Raw genomic sequence first — 19,623 nt, 5'->3', positions numbered from 1 at the left:
GGTAGAAAATGTATCCCAGGGTCTTGGAGATGTGAAAGGTGAGCTTGCCTAGTTTGATACATGAGTAATCACTGCACAGTAGAGCAGAGCAGATGGGACAATGACTGTTGGAAGCAAAAATCTGTTGGCAAAGTGGGTCTCCAGATACAAACACAGACTTCCCCGGCCTTCCGGTTAGCACAGGAGTCGGCAACCCCTTTGTGATAGATATATATATATATATATATATATATATATATATATATATATATATATATATATATAAATAAGCTATAGCGTGTTGCATTTATGAAATCAATGAACTGCTACAGAGAAAACAAATTTTTATTTCTGCATGCCACAAAAACATTTTGAACTCCAAAAAAAAAAAAAGATGGGTCGAAAAGCTCAATAAATCACCTGCACGGGGTGTCGCACATTGGCGGTTGTGACACGTATTTTGAGCAATAGGGAGCCACAGCAGAAGGATGAAAGAGCCTCATGCAGCTCCAGAGCCGCAGGTTGCTGACACCTGGGTTAGTGCCTGACTGCAACTCCCCACCTTCCCAGTTGCTTATGATCGCCTGAAACTTAGTGAAATTGCATTCAAAAGCAGCAGGCCGGGGCTTATGGAACCAGGATGCTGTGGTTCTTGTAGTCTAGAATAAATCCTCTCCAACCGAACCTTCTTTTCAAGAGAGGAAAATAAAACAAGCTGGGCGAGAGAGAGAGAGAGACGCCACCCTACGTTCTTTCGTAGAAAGGCAGGGGGGGATTAAAATAATAATAATAATAATTTGATGTTGAAAAGTGGGGTGCTGTTCTATTATGTTATCTCTGAGCTCGTCGATTAATCAAGAGTAAATTGGCTCGGGATGGATGCATTCATCTGGAACCGCGCTAGTTGCGAAGGCCTGTTATTGCCACCGTTTCTGTGTTAAGCAACGTTTCAGAAACCAAATCAAACACCCAATCCCGAGCCAACCTCTTTTTCAGCGGAGAGGGTGAATAGCCTTCATTTTGCACCAGCAAAAAAGAAAAGGGCTAATAATTACATCGTTAATTGGCATCTGGGAAAAAAAAACAAAAAAACAAAATGAGGAGGCTCTTAATTATAAAGTGCTATTCCCCTAATAGCTACAAGAGCTGGGCATTTGATCTATATGGAAATTGCTGGCTATTATTAGCTAATTAGCAATTACGTTGATGGGGGCATCATGTTTTGGAAGAATTTGTATGGGCAAATAAAACATACCACAAGGAAAATACATTGCCGTCCCAATGTATTTCTCAGCGGTTTCTCTTCTTATGGTCTCTTCCTCTTCTCTTCTCTTCTCTTCTCTTCTCTTCTCTTCTCTTCTCTTCTCTTCTCTTCCTCTTCCTCTTCCTCTTCCTCTTCCTCTTCCTCTTCCTCTCTCTTTATTTCTTTTTCTCTCTTTTTCTCTCCCTCCCTTCCTCTCTTTTCTCTCTGATCTCCTCCCCACCCCTCCTGTTATTCCTTCTCCCCAAATCCCTCTTCTCTTCTCTTCTCTTCTCTTCTCTTCTCTTCTCTTCTCTTCTCTTCTCTTCTCTTCTCTTCTCTTCCCTTCCCTTCCCTTCCCTTCCCTTCCCTTCCCTTCCCTTCCCTTCCTCTCTTTCTCTCTCTCTCTTTCTCTTTCTCTCTCCCTCCCTTCCTTTTCTCTCTGCTCCCCTCCCCACACCTCCTGTTCTTCCCTCTCCCCAAATCCCTGTTCTCTTCTTTTCCCTGTGTCAGGGTTCCAAGTAATAAGTCCCATTCCATAAGAATTCAAAGGCAGGCAATTTCCTCAAAGAACATCTTATTAGGACATATCAAATTGGCAACTTCCCGGTGGAAAGCCGGCTCTAATTTGGCGGCAGTTTTACCCCCTTAATTAAAAGTAAAACTTCCATCATTTCCCCTCCCAGAGTCTCAGCCCCATGATCCAACCAGCATACAGTCCAGTCACAGGATGACCTCAGCCTCTGCCCTGCAGACACCTGCACGGACCGTCCTTGATTCCCAGGGGAAAGAATTTTGTTTAGACTACAGCGCCCTAGCTAATCTCTACCAATCCCCTCCTTAGCCCCTTCACGCCAGGCTGAGTCAGCCCTGAAGCTACGGGAAAAGAAACCTATCTAGGAACTTACACAAAAACAAAACGGCCACAGTTCGGCCAACTTCGGGGCTGACGCTCTGTTTGAAAACAACTGCTCATGGTCAACATTCAGAAGGACTTTTTTCCACCTAATGTGGCTTAAGAAGACATGTTGAATCAAACTAAAAACATCTCGGTTAGAGTTTGGGTGGTTTTTAGACTAGGAAGACCTTAGAACAAGGAACTGGGTGATGATGATCATTTAGTTTTACCTCTAATATTAAGTAGCAGTAAGGTTTCAAAGGAAGGGGACGCGATGGCTCAGCAGCTAAGATGCTGAGCTTGTCGATCGAAAGGTCGGCAGTTCAGCGGTTCGAATCCCTAGCACCGCAGAATGGGATGAGCTCCCATGACTTGTCGCAGCTTCTGCCAACCTAGCAGTTCGAAAGCACGTAAAAAAAATGCAAGTAGAAAAATAGGGACCACCTTTGGTGGGAAGGGAACAGCGTTCCGTGCGCCTTTGGCATTGAGTCATGCTGGCCACATGAGCATGGAGACGTCTTCGGCTTTGAAATGGAGATGAGCATCGCCCCCTAGAGTCGGGAACGACTAGCATGTATGTGCTTTCCCTTTAAGGTTTCAAAAAAGGGTTAGAAGCCACCAAGAAGTGACACGTTGCCATCCTCTGTTTTGGAGGTTGTACAAAGTCCTATTTTGATTTGCAGGAAAAGGGACAACAGAGACAGAAGGGTGCTCTTGTTATTCCTCTCGCTGATAATATATTTTCCTTGCCACATTGGGCTGTGTGATTGCTCCTTCCTTACAACCGTTTATCCCCTTCCACACTTTTTCCTTTAAGAAAGCCACACGTCCCTCCTCTCCTTCAGCTTCTCCTTGTGGTTAGCCTCTCCGTGTTCATCTACATCAGGACTCCTCCGGGCAGGCGCGAGTGAAGAATGACCGTCTGGGTTTAAAGATTCCCAGGGCCAGCTTGACTTTGGCTAATCTGGTTAGAGCAGGCTGCCAAGGCAAGCTCCGTTGGTACACAGCAGATGGCAAGAGCCCAGCCCCAAAATAAACGGCACTATATCTTTGCCATCCCTTCCGACGATCCATCAAAGAGGCTCTCTTAGGCTTGGGGATTAAATCTTTTTGCTACGTTTTTACTTTCCCGCCACCTTCTGTTTAGGCGTCCCGAATTTCTAGTAAACTAATGATAGTTTATGGCAGAGACAGAAAAAGAGACAGAAGGAGACCTGGAAGGGGAGGGGGAAAAAAGGGGGGGAATATATCAACTTTCCCTTCCATGTTTCCCCACACCTGTTGAAGGGAAACTTCCAGGAGCTGAGCATTATGGAGTCCGGAGTCCGATGCATTTGGACAGTAATGGTTGTCAAGATGCAAATTTAGGCTTAGTTAAAGTGGAATTTGCTGCCATCAGAAATGGGAACAACTTCAATGTCAACGACTTCAAAAAAGTCGTTGGAGTCTTGGAGGATCTGGCTATCAGTGGCTACTAGTTGGATGTTACTTCTAGATTTGCACATAGTTTTCCTTAAACTACCAGGAACCTTCTTCTTTTAATGACCCCATAATCCCTTGTGGGGTGGAGTCTGGGCAACTGAACGGAGCTGAATGTTTACTGGCCCACTGCCCTTCCTGTCGCCAATGCGGAGTTTTTTTTTCCAGCAGATATATTCTCGTTGTGCCCAGAGAGAGAAATAACTGCCTCTACCTAGGATTGAACTCACAACCTCCTCATTGTGAGGTGAGAGCTCCACCTCTAGGCCACTGCAGCATTCCTTAAACTACCAGGAATGACCCCACAGATCCTGAAGCCATTCCAGAACCTCTGTGTGATCCATGGAAACCGGTGTTGGGTTTCAACTGGTGTTACCACCTGTTCGCTTCGTTCGCGGTTCGCCCGAATCAGTAGTAAAAAACTGCTTTAAAAAGGTAAAAAAAAAAGTTCCGACGATCGCGCGGCATAGCTGATCCTCGGAATTTTTTAAAAAACTTTTGTTTAGCATTTTTCTACTACCGGTTCGGGCAATAGGTAGTAAAAAAAATGCTTTAAAACCCCCTGCATAGGCAGGAAACCCTACACTAGTTCAGACAAATGGTTATCCAACATCTTCTTAAAAACTTCCAGTGTTGGAGCATTTACAACTTCTGGAGGCAAGTTGTTCCACTGATTAATTGTTCTAACTGTCAGGAAATTCCTCCTTAGTTCTAAGTTGCTTCTCTCCTTGATTAGTTTCCACCCATTGCTTCTTGTTCTACCTTCAGGTGCTGTGGAGAATAGGTTGACTCCCTCTTCTTTGTGGCAGCCCCTAAGATATTGGAAGACTGCCTCCCCCCCAAAAAAGGATGATCCTGGCTTCGACTGGCATCCTGAGTGATGGTTAGCCAAGTTTGCAACCCTTTTCTGAAGCACCGGCCATGTTGATCAGGATGAGGCCCCACGGTTTGGCAGCCCCCTCGTCCCCTCCAAAAAAAGCTTCCAGCAAGCACTTGGCAGGAACCCTAACGCTCCCTGACAGCCATATTTAAAACCTCTCTGTCTCCTTTCATTTCTTCGGTGGGAGAACTTGTCTCGAGTGTGCGCAGAAAGTTCTTTTTCGTTCTATTATTGGCCTTGATGGGAAGACACCACCTGATATTTCAGTGAGTCAGAAAGAACAATGGGGTGTGTTTTCCATAAGCCCCGGGAGATGCTATTGTGAAGGAAGAGAATAACGGCAATTAGTACTTAGATTTCCACTTGTTTCTGACGCCCATTGTTTTCTGCCTTCAAAGAAACAAGTAGTGATTATGCTGGGAGAATGTTTTTCTGCTCCGTTTCAAATTCTCGGTCCTCCTGCAACTGATTTCTATTTAGACGGCACCTTGGAGGAGGAGGAGAATTCACCCGTGGTGGTTAAATTCAGGGCTTTATTTGCTACCCCGGAGAGCTGGATGGGGAGACTCAAGAAGCCACTTCAGATGTCGGAGTTTAATACGAGGGGTGGGTGGGTGGGCACTCATGGCAGAAGATTCTGTTCATCTCCTGTGCCGTTTTGCAGAGGAAGATTGACAGGGGAAGGCGGGAGCTGGGTTCGCGCCACCTGGTTGATTGATTAGGCACCGTCAAGATTGACAAGGGAAGATGAAAAGCTGGGTTTACACAACCTGATTGATTGATTAGGCACCCTCAAGTCGGCATTGAGCCTTAGCAACCACACAGATGGATTTTTATCCATGGTGGTCTGTCCTTCGCCTGGCCCTTCAGGTATACTCATCACTGAGTTGTTATTGTTATTGTTGTGGATGGTTGACCTCTTCTCCTTCTTCCACCTAGGTTTATGGCAGGGGTGAAATCCCTACTGGTTTGGAAGTACGCACTCTGCCTGCATGATTTTGGACCCTTTTTGGTGCATGCGCAGAGGTTCAAAAGCAGGTTACTTCCTGGTTAAAACCAGGAAGTAATGACATCTGGGCGGGTGGGCGGAGCTTCGTGCTGCCGCCGCTATCAGTTCACCGAACAACACATCGCCACCGCTACCAGTTCGCCGAAACCGGTGCGAACCGGTAGCATTTCACCCCTGGTTTATGGATTTCTTTAGGTACTCTATGGCCTTCTTGAATAGAAAGTTGATTATGTGCTCTTAGCAACCAGATTGCTAGATCTTCTTCTGGAGGATCTGTTCCTCACCTGATCCTTTGGGCCTGTTCTGACCTAGGCTTCCCCAGCAGCACGAAGCTGAGTCCTCGTCCCGATAAAACCCTTTTATTTACAGTAATTTATAGTGAATTCCTCTCCAGCAAAGTCTTTCCTCTCCCACAGCCTTTCAAGATAGTTCACAATTACCGACCTTTATTGGGCTTGGAAAGTGACCAGGCCGATATCTTTCAGACTCCACAATACTTGGCAAGAATGCAGGAACAGATCTTCACCCAAATGAACTAATTGTCTCCTGCAAACTCCCCTCCCCTTCACACCTCTTTATTCCCTATGGGAGGGTCCATTCATCGTCCACCTGTGGTCTTACTCCTGAGTCGACCCTTGTTCCTTAGCTGTTCCCTTCTCCTGGCAGCTCTGTGCATGCGCACACTGGGAACAGGCTCCAGCTGTTCTTCTGCCCCACTGATGTCCGACTCCAAAGGCAGCTGACAGCTGTCAGACAGCCCTGACCCCATCTCTGCCTCTGACACAGAGCGCTCATCAGAACCTTCCCCAGACTCCAGGACTGGCCCATGTTCCTCCCCAACCTCCTCACTGTCCGAATCTGCTGCCAGCTCCGCTGGTGGGCCACAACAGGGCCTTCCAACATTGCGCCAATTGCCACTGTGACTGAGACCCTCCACCTTTCAGTCATCTATATTTTTCCTTCCACCTTTCCCAGGTTAGAACCTTCCCCCTGAGAGAGGAGGGCTTCGCATAGCACGATGAGACTACATTAAACCGTGTTATGGCTGAAAAGTGGGATCAATCTGCAATTGTGGCCTCCCATCCATGGTTTATAGTTGGCTAGGCCATGCAAAGAGCTAACCTTGATGCATTTTTTTTAGCTGATGTGGACTTGCAGAGCATTCGGGTGAGGAATAGAATAGAATAGAATAGAATAGAATAGAATAGAATAGAATAGAATAGAATAGAATAGAATAGAATAGAATAGAATAGAATAGTTGGAAGGGACCTTGGAGGTCTTCTAGTCCAATCCCCTTCCCAGGCAGGAAACCCCATGCCATTTGAGATGAATAGTTGTCCAATCTCCTCTTAAAAACCTTCAGTGATGGAGCACCCACCACTTCAATCAGAATAGATCTGGTAGGAAACTTGGAGGTCATCTAGTCCAACCCCCTGCTTAGGCAGGAAACCCTACATCACTTAAGACAAGTGGCTATCCAACATCTTCTTAAAAACTTCCAGTGTTGGAGCATTCACAACTTCTGGAGGCAAGTTGTTCCACTGATTCATTGTTCCAACTGTCAGGAAATTTCTCCTTAGTTCTAAGTTGCTTCTCTCCTTGATGAGTTTCCACCCATTGCTTCTTGTCCTGCTCTCAGGTGCTTTGGAGAACAGCTTGACTCCCTCTTCTTTGGGGCAACCCCTGAGATTTAGTGTGATCTAGCCGTTCTAAGAGATGAGTAGTTTTCTCATCTCTGTGGGTGGAAGAGAAGAGCACACTTCCCATCTTCGACCAAGGAAAGGCAGACGCTGGAATTCTGCAGTTGGAATCCAACTTTGGAGCCGAATGTGATTACGACTCGTCTTGACAGGCTGCTTAGGCTGGGGGCACCTCTGTCCCTCTAAACCTCTCCATCCTTCCCTGCCCGATCTCCCTTCCCTCTAGTCTAGCCCGCCCGTTCAGATGCTCCCCACGAACCGGTTTTATAAATAATCTCGTTGCGACAGCCCTGGATGGGGGCGCTGAATCTCACAGCCCGCGTGCTCGCGTCTCGTTGGCATTAATAACAGACTCCATTGTGTGCTGTTCTGCCGTTTTTTTTTTTTAAAGTGCAATCATTCTGAGAAAAGGGCATCTCCTTAATTACAGGTCTGCTTAATTACAGCTCTGTGGAAGCTCGTTTGCTCCAAGGAGCCCACATGGCAGCATTGAAGCATTTGGACAGATTGCTCGCTTTCCAGCTGCTGCGCATTTGTTCCCAATCTTGGTGGCTCCTCAGTTTTTGAGGATCAAGACATTCCTTGCAGAAACGTAGGACTTTGTGGCCTGGTCTTTTCTCCTTTAGAGCCCAGTTGGGTAAACAAAGCTGAGACAGAAGGAGAAAAAGTCATATAAAGATTTAATGAGTATACTATTCACAACCAAGTTCATTATTTTAGTGGATGAACCTCAGTAAAGGTTTCTCTGTCTGGTCGTGTCCGACACTAAGGCGCAGGGCTCATCTCTGTTTCTTGGCCGAGGGAGCTGTCATTGAAGACATTTTCCATCCATAGTCATGTGGCTGCATGCCAAAGGCACACAAAACACTGTTACTTTCCTGCCGAAGTGGTACCTATTTATCTACTTTCATTTTTGTGCTTTTGAAACTACTAGCTGGGCAGGAGCTGGAGCAAGGAATGGGAGCTCAGCCCGTTATGCAGCTCCCGGGTCTCCAACACGGGCTGCCAGCTTTCCAACTGACAAGCTCAGCATCTTTAACTGCTGAGCCATCGTGCCCCCTACTTTGGGGACTGTAGAGATGAAAGACACCCCAATAATCTTAACCTCCGTTCTTTCTCTTTTGTTTGCAGCGATGGAAGGTGTGCCTTTTATGATCTCAGAGAAGTTTGCCTGTGCTTCCGAAGGGGTGAGTTTTCAAATACTTATTCATTTCTCCATGTAGTAGTCCTCTGGAGTTACATACTTAAACTCCTGGCCCTTAACTATTGAAGAACATCACATTTCAAATACGTCAAAATCCATAGTTGCAATGATGATCTGATCCATTGCTTCAAGTCTCCTGTGTTTCCTTGCCCTCCAAAAGCTCTCCAGAAAATTTCATCTTGAAATTTTGGAAAGTCATCCAGTTGAACACCTTGGGATGGGTGAGCTCAACCTTCCTCGGCTGTCACATTTTATTCTCCGTACCATCTTCATCCACCCCTCCTTGTTCAAGAGAATCTTCTTGAAAAGAATATCTAATTCTTACGATGTTCGTCACTTCCCAAGCTGAGATGCCGGCTTGATGCCTCTCCTTGCTCCAATTTATCATAAGATGCATGATTATATTTTGCTTCCCTCGCCTGCCTGTTTCTCTTTATTGAAGCCATACTTTTATCTCCAAGCAATGGACCGTATCTCCCTTCCTGTTGTGACCTAGGCTTACTGAGTCATTACAGGACACAATTAGTCCCAAAACAAACCTATTTTATTATAACAGCTGAGAATTACATTATTCCCAGCTGAGCCCCAATTAGTTGCAAAACAAGTCCTTTGGAAGAAGTCCTTCAGGATAATCACCAACCTTTATCTTCTTTGACACCCTACCAAAGGCCTTACTTGGCAAAGCCCTACGAAGTTCAGAAACAAACAAGAGATGCTGACTGGAAACAGATTTAGCACTGTTGCTTTCCCTCAAAGAGCCCAAAAGCCTTTGCTGCTCTTTTAAGCCTTATGGGAGAGGCCAATCATCTCCTGGCCTTACTCCCAAGTTGTCCCTTTTGCTTTAGCTGCTCTTGCCTTCTGGCAGCTCTGCGTACACGTGCACTAGGAACAGGCTCCTCCTGTTCCTCTGCCTCTCTGCTGTCCGACTCTGGGGGCTCTGGAGTCCATGCATCACTCCCAGATGGCCCTGGCCCCATCTCTGCCTCCGACGCAGAGCCCTCATCGGAGCCTTTCCCAGACTCCAGGACTGGCCCATGTTCCTCTCCAGCCTCTTCACTGTCCGACTGCGCTGCCAGCTCCACAGGCTGCTGGCAGACCACAACACTTCCACTGGGTACCATACTGCCTCCTGATACTGGACTACCATTCCCATAACCTTGCTGACTTGGAGAGGGGAAGATGGGAGCATTAGTCCAGCCGAACATCCCGACAGGAAAGGCTGGGTTGAATTCTTAAGATTTGAATGGCACATTTCTTTTTTTTCCTTGTTTAGATGCAGCCTGTTGACCTCCTGGGAATCACCATTAAATCTTTGGCTGAAATTGAGAAAGAGGTGAGTTTTTTTTTTCTTCTGACATGCTTTAGTCACCCGATGCTCTGTTTCCCTCCGCAATCAACATTGCTCATGTATTCCCATTTATTATTATGGTTCGTCACAGTCAATCAAATGTTTAGACTGGATTTGGCATTTTTGTCTTACCTGTTGAATCCTTTCCCAAGGACCTGGGGTAGGCAGATGTTCGATGGTGTTGAAGGGACCCTCACCAGATGCCAGCTGTTCCAAGCAAAGCTGTCTTTTGCAATTGACTAAAGGGGATTTTTTGTCAATTCTTACTATTATTATGATTGTGAGGAATTCACACTTCCTTTAAACACACAGCCTAAAACTGAATTCATTTAAGAAACGTAATAGCACTTAGACTTATATACCGCTTCATAGAGCTTTTACAGCCCTCTCTAAGTGGTTTACAGAGATAGATAGATAGATAGATAGATAGATAGATAGATAGATAGATAGATAGATAGATAACGCTTCACAGTGCTTTTACAGCCCCCTTTACAGAGTCAGCCTCTTGCCTCCAACAATCTGGATCCTCATTTTACCCACCTTTGAAGGAGGGAAGGCTTGAGGCTGATGGGATTCGATCTGCTGAACTGCAGCTAGCGGTCAGCAGAAGTAGCCTGCAGTACTGCATTCCAACCACTGTGTCACTATGGCTGATGATAGATAGATAGATAGATAGATAGATAGATAGATAGATAGATAGATAGATACCGTGTTTCCCCAATAATAATACCACTTAATAATAATGGCCACTTTTGCAGGGGGAAAAAATAATAATCTTAGAGCCTGAATTAGTTGGACAGATCCCATCCTAGAACTAAGGAGAACTTTCCTGACGGTGAGAACAATTAATCAGTGGAACAACTTGCTTCCAGAAGTTGTAAATGCTCCATCTCTGGAGGCTTTTAAGATGAGACTGGACGTCCGACATGGGATAAGGTCTCCTGCTTGAGCAGGGGGTTGGACTAGAAGACCTCTGAGGTCCCTTCCAGGACTAGGATTCTGTGTTCTACATAATTTGATTCAGATCTTCTGGGATTGCTGTGTGTTGATTTCCAAAATCCCTTCCACCACTTTTCTCCTTTTCAGCAGGCAACCCTCTAGAACGTAGTCCTACATAATGGTTTTTAAGTGAAATATATTTGCTAACTGGCAACATTTCAGAGGGGTTTTCTCTCTCTCTCTCTCTCTCAATATCTTTTGAGTTGAGAGTTTGGGTTATCTTCCCCTCCCCCCCTCTTTCCAACCCCCCCCAAACGACTGAAGAGATCGGTCTTGATTATAATTGCTCTTCCCCGCACATATCTAATTTGTGTCTTTTTAAGTGTTAATTAGTAAACAGTTTGAGTTGACATCTTTATGCCTTGGCGTGTTTGAAAAATAGCTCGCGGGGGTTTTCCATTCGCTCTGGGCACTTGCCACGGGCTTCTCGATGTTGGCATGAAATTAACAGAGACGTGGGGGCCCGGGTCGATTTTCTAAAAGGTCTTAGGAAGGATTTTGAAAGAAGTCCCTCCTGATTTTTAATTCTTGGGGAGAAGGGCTGACCCCCCGCAGTCCTTCCTGTATGGGGATCTTTGCAAAGCAGTTTGCAAAGGGGACTCTGATTTCCTTGATAAACTTAGCAGCAAACAACCCCACGTCTGGATGGAGCCTTAAAAAAAAGAAATTCCACCTCTTCTCTTCGGCTGCCCTCTGTCTTTCTTTTGTTTCAGGGATATAACTGGGTATTATTCATAATTTTCTTTCGAAGTATAAGGAGGGAGGGGGAAATAAGAATCCTTAGCAGTCATTTATGATCGCACAGTGCCATCTAGTAGTCTTATCAACGATTGCACCGGGAGGAGAGAAAAAACATTGGTGTAGGGAAGAGGGAGGGAGGGAGGAAAGGAAGGAAGGAAAAGAGAGATTAGATGGGTAAGGGAAAAGAAAGTAAAGATAGATGAGGAAAAAAAGGCAAGGAAAACCTTCTATAATTAAGGATTTTCGAGGTTCGATGGTTGCTTTAAGGTACCCCTGAGTAAATGAGAAAACAGAATTTAAACGCCCTCCACTCTACCCTGATGCTTAACATAGTTTAGTTTAACTTACTTTATTGTCATTATTGTTCATACAACGAAATTCACTTAACACCCAAAGACCAGGTCCAACACACATAACAATCCCCAAACCCACTCCCACCCACCACAAATTCCCCACCCCTAAACCACCCAAACATCCACACAACAGACCAAGTAATGCTGTCCAACAGCTCACTGATGGTGGCCCTTTAGTTCATTTGTTGAGTGTCATTATAGCTCTGGGATAAAAACGATTCAGAAAATGTGCGGTCTGAGTTTTAATTGTTCCGTATCTTCTGCCAGAAGGCAACAGTCCAAAAAGATTGTGAGCAGGATGGGAAGAGTCTCTCAGAACGTTATGCAACTTTCTCAAACAGCGAGATTCGAAGATGTCGTCCAGGGCTGGTAACTGGAGCCCAATGATATTCTGGGCAATTTTAATGATTCTCTGTAGAGCTTTTTTGTCAGTTGCAGAGCTGCTCCCATACCATGCAAGGATGCCGTATGTCAGGACACTCTCAGTGGTGCTGCGATAATAGTACAGAAGGAGATGCTGAGATAGATTTATCTTCCTGAGCATTCTCAGGAAGTACAGCCTCTTCTGATGATCCTCTGGGCAATGACGTTGACCCTCTGGAGTGCTGTCCTATCTGCCACTGTGCAATTGGCAAACCATTCACAGATGCAGTAAGTTAAAATACTCTCTATGGTGCAGCGGTAGAAGATCCCCAGCAGTTTTCCATTCAGTTGTTTCCTGAGAAGTCTCAGGTAGTATAATCTCTGGTGGGCCACTTTTGACCAGTGCTGCAATGTGAGTGCAGTATTACGTATTGGAATAGAGTGGAGAGTGGAGTGGAGTGGAGTGGAGTGGAGTGGAGTGGAGTGGAGTGGAGTGGAGTGGAGTGGAGTGGAGTGGAGTGGAGTAGAGTAGAGTAGACTAGACTAGACTAGACTAGACTAGACTAGACTAGACTAGACTAGACTAGACTAGAATAGACTAGAATAGAATAGAATAGAATAGAATAGAATAGAATAGAATAGAATAGAATTCTTTATTGGCCAAGTGTGATTGGACACACAAGAAATTTGTCTTTGGTGCCTATGCTCTCAGTATACATAAAAGAAAAGATACGTTCATTAAGAATCATAAGGTACAACACTTAATGATAGTCATAGGGTACAAATAAGCAATCAGGAAACAGGAAGGGAAAATTAAGTTACAGGAGGGGAAAAAGAATAAGAGAATGGATAACATCAGTCAATCATTTCATCCTTTTGGGCTGATAATTCAGAGACATTAAAATGTATTTATTGCACGATCGCCTACGGCTGTTTGTTCTATGCAGGCATGTTATTTTTGATTGGTCTGCTGCTGCAGTTGGACCACCAGGTGGCAGCATTGCCACGTACACGTTGCCTTTTCACCTTTAAGGAAAAGTTTGCAAGTGGGCAAGCCATATCCTGGACTTCTTGTGGCATGACCACAGGGAAGACTTTCCTTGATGGGTTGGTTGGTTGATTATGTCCCATTGAGCTGGAATACGACTATAGGTTATTATGATCATGTGCCATCAAGTTAGAATTCTTTATAGAATTCTTTATTGGCCAAGTGTGATTGGACACACAAGGAATTTGTCTTTGGTACATTAGCTCTCTGTGTACATAAGGAGAATAAAATACATTCATCAAGAATAAAAAGATACAACACTTAGTGATAGTCATAGGTCACTAATAAGCTATCAAATCATACTAGGAAACTAAATAAAACAATATAAATCGCAAAGGTACAGGCAACAAAGTTATAGTTATTAAGTGGGAGGAGATGGGTGATGGGAACGATGAGAAGATTAATAGTAGTGCAGACTTAGTGAATAGTTCGACAGTGTTGAGGAAATTGTTTGTTGAGCAGAGTGATGGCGTTCGGAGAAAAAACTGTCCTTGTGTCTCGTCTTTCTGGTGTGCAGTGCTCTATAGCGTCGTTTTGAAGGTAGGAGTTGAAACAGTTTATGTCTAGGATGTGAGGGGTCTGTAAATATTTTCACAGACCTCTTTTTGACTCGGGCAGTATACAGGACCTCCATGGAAGGCAGGTTGGTAGCCATTGTTTTTTCTGCAGTTCTAATGATCCTCTGAAGTCTGTGTCTGTCTTGGTGGGTTGCAGAACCAAACCAGATAGTTATGGAGCTGCATGTGCGTGCCGGAACCCGGAAGTTCAACGGGTGACATCCATTGCTTCTTTTCCTGCCCTCAGGTGCTTTGGAGAATAGCTTGACTCCTTCTTCTTTGGGGCAGCCCCTCAGATATTTCAAGGGCTGCCACAAAGAAGATGCGGCGGTCAACCTATTTGAACCAGTGGAGAACTCTGGATTGATGGATTCAATGATGCATTGGTTGGTTTTCTTGGCTGTCCAATCGTTCACATCTGGCTTTTTGTCTCCTGCAGTATGACTACAGCTTCCGGACAGAACAGAGTGCTGCGGCCAGACTGCCTCCCAGCCCTACAAGGTGCCAGCAGTATCCACCCTCCTGAAGTATCTCAACTCCTTGGAGTATAACGCACACACATACTACTGAGAAGCGAAAGGATTTTCTTCTTCCTCCTCCTCCCCTCCTCCTCCTCCTCCCCTCCTCCTCTACTTCTTCTCCTCCTCCTTCTCCTTCTCCTTCCCCTCCTCCTCTATCATCATAGTCTTCTTCTCCTTCTTCTCTTTCTCCTCCTCCTCCTTCTCCTCCTTCTCCTCTATCATCATAGTCATCTTCTCCTTCTCCTCCTCCTTCTCCTCCTTCTCCTCCTTCTCCTCCTCCTCCTCCTCCTCCTCCTCTACCTCTCCTCCTCCTCCTCCTCACTTTGTAACCTTCCCCCCCAACCCTTCCTGTCCTTGACAAGCAGTATTAATGGAGGCCCTTCCAGCAAAAGACACACGAAGCCTTGATTATTATTTTTTTTGTTCTTCCCCCTCTGCCATTGCTTTCCCCCCTCCTTCCTTTATTCAAAATAACTGGATAGCATTTCTTTCCCTCTCTCTCTCTCTCTTTTTTAAAAAAATTTTTTTTTATACCAACTTGTCCTTGCTGGTTTGCAAGTCTTGACTCAGCTCCTCGAGTCTGTTCGGACAACAGCCCTAACTCTGAAGATTCCCCCCCCCGGGATCAACCCCCCCCCCCCGCCTCGTGACTGAAGAGACCTAGATTTCCGTGGGGGACTTTCTGTCTGTCCGCGTTTTATTTATTGTGGGTTTTGTGGCTGAGGTTTGATCGTTGATTCCGTCTGAAGAGCTGCTCCAACTCAGCTGAAGTGTCTTCTACTAAACTGGTCGATTTTTCTTGAAACCAGAAACATATCCTTTTTAAGGTGTTGTTTGTCACACCCGACTGGCTTTAACTGGCGTTCCCCAGAGCTAGGAAGAGCCATCCTGTATCTCACCAGTGGTGTCACTTTTCTTCAGCACTGATTTCTAAAAGGGTTTCCATGTTGCTTTTACCATGCAACGCACACCCCTTTCCTTGTGGATAGAAGCAGCTTCAAATGTATTGCCTGAACTGGACGTCTGTTGGTTTGTTTGTTTTTTGGGAAATTCTCTTCCCCGAATCCTTTCCCCGAGTTGATGATCAAAGCGATCTTTTTCATCAATAGGCAACTTCATTTCTGAGCCTTTTAAAAAAAAAACATGATTTATAACCTGATCTTTTTTTGCAAAAGGTCTGGAAGGTCTAAGAAATCTCTTCTGCACAAGTTTTGAATCCTTTCTTCTGTTATAAACTGTTCGATTTAGCAAAAGAAGGAGCTGTCCATCTAACCTGCTTACGGTGAAACAGACCATGATATGTTGTTCTTGAAGCAAGAGCTTGGGAAAAAAGAAACCCAACATTGATTCATAATGAGGCCAGTCTAATGTAAGCCGCAGCCCATGACTGCAGAATATACACCCTGGTGCAACTTGTCACTCAAGCTTAAATTATTTGGGGAAACCTGTGTGAATGTCCGTGCTGCTTTGTGTGTGTGTGTGATTTTGGTGCCAGAGAACAAATGCTGTGTTATACAGACAAAAAAAGAGAACAAATCATTTCTTCCCCTTTTCAATGATTTCTTTGATTTAAAAAAAACAAACAAACAACAGGTGGAAAGGTTCCAGTATGTCACGTGTAAATAAATACTAATTTCTCTAATGGTATTAAAATGCAATTGCTCTGGTTATATGGACCTGTAACTGCTCCTGAGGTTAGTTTAGCTTATTCTGGAGTAGTCTATTCATAGCAAAGAGGGGTAGTTGTACCGCATAAGATGGATATGCCTTCCCAATCCTTCCCCCACCCATCCAGAAGTTTATAAATTGCATTTTTCAAGAAAAGGCAAACCTAGATGTCTGTCAAATTGTTTGGATGGTGGCTCTGTCGGCAGCTGTTCAACCTTTCTACCTTTCTCTTAGCAATGTATGCCTCGATTTCTTTACCATCTTTTTTTTGGGGGGGGTTTTGCCAAAGCTTTTCTGTTCTCACAGTCCGTTGTGGCCAACCACCAAACTGCCTTTCTCTGCCCCCCCCCAAAGCAGAGGAAATTCATGAAGGCATTAAATAGGTAAGAGGCCCCTGCTTTAGGCAGCTCCTGAAGGTATTTTGGAAACCAATACTGAGACAATGACTTGATCTTGAATTAAGTCTTGAAGCGAGGCGTTAGGAAAGCATCTCAAGAAAAACAGATCTGAGATTAAAACAGTGTTAAAAAGTGTTTTCCGGTTAACAGAATGGAAAGACAGCTAATTATTTGATGACCGGAGTGTGTGAGCTGAATCTGGTTGAGGAATGCCACCAAGTTCGAAAAGTCAGGCCGAATGAAATTGATTTGGAAATCCATTCTTACTTACTTTATAACCTAGATCGCTAAAATGTCCTATCTTTGGATTCTGGAAGGTGCATGGAAACAGTTCAGGCCAGCCTAGTTTTTATCCTCTCACTCAGAACTTCTTAATTTCTGCTTTCTTCTGTGGCTTTCAAAACCTTGGGAAGGAGTTCTCCTCAACAACCTCTTTTCGGAGTGATGCAGATATCCCACCTCTTCTCAACAGCTGTGTGTGAAGAAGAGATCTTGGCCTAGTTCATTTTTTTTTTGCTTAATTATTCTGTCTCGCTAGATGGGTTTCCTTCCATAAAGTAGCAAAAGAGATTTCCCTGCCTCCAAATTTTGGAGAAGTACCGCCGGGTAAATTGAAATGAGCCTGAATTCATCCTCTTGGCTTTGGATTCAAAGCAATGCCCTGGGTGCTTAGAAAAGGAGAGGAAGTCACCATCAGCCATTGCATGGACTCCCAAGAGGAAAGTTGCCAGGGGTTCTTCTTCCTGTAAGAGGGGGGAAAAATTAACCCAACCAATGCACCAGGATGTAAAAGGAGCCAAAATGGCACCTTCTATTTTTCAATGCTCTGAAGATCCAGCAAAACAGCTTTGAATTCAAGGTTACAATTGTCCTTGTTTGCAATTGGTATCTTTCAATATTCTGATGTAGGTTTTGAATTCTTGCCCCCCCCCCCCTTTAATCTGGTAAGAAGACACTGACAGACAATGCATGTTCTGTCAAATTCTGAAGTTCCCGTCAGTTTCCATCCAACAGTTCTTGGACGGCTGCTTCTCCAACCCCCTACTCATCCCATGGATAGAATACAATTTAACTTTTTTTTTTTAACAGAGGAATGCTTAAGTACAAAACGTCACCAGGGTTATAGCTGCATCCTCTTTAAAAAATACAAATATACAGACTGCCACTGATGATTCCCAGGTGTTACCATGAAACTTAATTCTTCCGTAACATCAGCCTTTTTTAACATGGTATTTGGCCTCCTGACAGTACTGAAAGACCGGTATTTATTTCTGTGTTTGGGATGTATACATGTAATGCCAGTCCCGTAGTATTTTATGTTGTTCCCACCCCTTTTCCATATATTTCTCTTTAGATAAATGCAGATACGAGCCTCTGATTTCCAGGCAGAGATTGGTAGGATCAGACAGAACTGAAACCCAACTTCAGAGGAAAGTTTTCGTTCCCCTCTCTCCACCCTATGAAAGGAAGGCAAAGTTTTTACACGGGACCATTGCTTCAGCTCGCAGTCAGAAATGGTGGAAGGCAGGAAGCAGAATTGGTAGGTGTCAAGTTAAGTAGGCCAAATTTGATTCTGAGTTCAGAGAAAAAAAGGGAAGTGGGATTAGAGAACTCGTCCTTCTTCTCTTCATACTGGAAAAATTATCTATGAATGAGTCTATGCCTCTCCTTTTTTTTATTCCCCCAATGTTGTCTTACAACAAGATGTCATCGGGAGTTTCTGTTGCTCTTAACAGCATTTTTGATGGATTTTGTTGACTTCCCATGTTTGTCTCTGTTGGACCAACTCTGCTTGTCCTTCCTTAGCCGTTGGCTAGAGTTGACGGAAGATGAAGAGTTTGAAGGCCATCAATGAGTGGGAAAAAACAGGTTTACTTCTACTCCCTCCTAGTAGAGGCTGGTGGTGTGATGTTGTTTTGGCAACCCAACACTGAAGAACTTTTCTTTCAAGCAGGGTAATCTTTCCTGGCGTAGATTTTGTCCGGGACACAGCAGTTGTGCATCATAGATAACAGTTGCATGCGTAAGGATTTGTTTTTGTTGACTTCTCCACACAATCCCATCGTATCGATGGATGCAACTTGTATACTGCATTATTCCATTTACCACCACTGAGGGGAGACAAAGGATTCGTAGATCTTTTCTTGGAAACCTGATTGCCTCTTGTGCAGCTTTTGTCGAGTTTTATATTCACACAGATGGAATATATTGTGAAAACACATACACACACACACACGGTTGGGAATCTACGTTGCACAAATGAAACACGGGGGTGTTATTTTCTGTCCTTTCCCTCAAAAAAAGAACAAAAACAGTGTTAATGATGGGGGGGAAATCCGTGAGACTCCCTAAAACTGGTGTTTTAAGAGTGGTTAATGGGATGACACACACCCTCGGACAAATTTAGGGCAGCTGGTTGGTTCAAAATAGGTTAAATTTGTGGTGTATTTTTGTGTGAGTGTGTGTGTGTGTGTGAGGTGGATTAAATATTTGTTGTGTGAAATTATATTTTGAAAGAGGGGGTTGTTTAGGTTACAGGCCCTGTAGGTTTTGCCTTTTAAGGAAATGAATAAATGGGCTGTTTTGAGGTCACAGAAAATGACACTTATGCAACATCCTACGAAATGCATGGATTAAAACATCTCTTTCTGAGCTATTGGCTTCAAAAAAGACCAAGAGTGTTGTTAAGCAGTTAGGCTTTTTTCCTTTTTTTAAAACTGTTTGTGTGCGTGTGTAGGTATGAATGTAATATTCTTTTTCTTAAAGATGCTATGCATTTTCTTTGTGATGGGACACTGAAAGTGGATTAAAGGTGTTCATTAATCCTATTAATATTACCCTTTTTCATATTTATTTTAGATGGCCTATTTTGTGTTTTACAAAGGGAAGCTCCCGTCTTTGAGAATTTAGTCTGTATTCTTAATATAATTTGTTGAATAAAAAATTTTTTAACCAGTCCCTTTTATTCTTTTCTTTGAAGGCTGTGAGTGTCTTTTGTCATATGTTGAATTTGCCTTTTGTCATATGTTGAATATGTCAGTGAAAATATTATATATTGTAGGAGTTTGATACTTCTCTGCATGTGTCTGGAAATGCAGAGACACCTTCTAAGCCAACAGCATAGTTCTTGAATCCATCTATCTATCTATCTATCTATCTATCTATCTATCTATCTATCTATCTATCTATCTATCTATCTATTGTATGTTTGTATGTACTATCTGTTTATCTTTCTTTT

The 19,623-nt window shown here is 44.0% G+C and overlaps 1 protein-coding gene across 3 annotated transcripts in view; it reads left to right on the top strand.

Moving 5' to 3' along the window:
* MVB12B (multivesicular body subunit 12B) overlaps window positions 1-19,341 on the top strand; it is a 57,361-nt gene extending 38,020 nt beyond the window's left edge. For all 3 annotated transcript variants that reach the window (XM_087879574.1, XM_034416581.3, XM_034416580.3), the window contains exons 8-10: window positions 8,317-8,372; window positions 9,663-9,722; window positions 14,238-19,341. In XM_087879574.1, coding sequence (XP_087735700.1) covers window positions 8,317-8,372; window positions 9,663-9,722; window positions 14,238-14,324 — 203 coding nt within the window. In that variant the 3' untranslated portion in view covers window positions 14,325-19,341. The remainder of the gene's footprint in view (window positions 1-8,316; window positions 8,373-9,662; window positions 9,723-14,237) is intronic.
* Window positions 19,342-19,623: the final 282 nt, after the last annotated feature.

Source organism: Pantherophis guttatus, chromosome 16, assembly GCF_059756535.1.
Source record: "Pantherophis guttatus breed Tessera chromosome 16, ASM5975653v1, whole genome shotgun sequence".
NCBI classification, from domain to species: domain Eukaryota; kingdom Metazoa; phylum Chordata; class Lepidosauria; order Squamata; family Colubridae; genus Pantherophis; species Pantherophis guttatus.
This window is presented reverse-complemented; position numbering and strand designations above follow the sequence as displayed.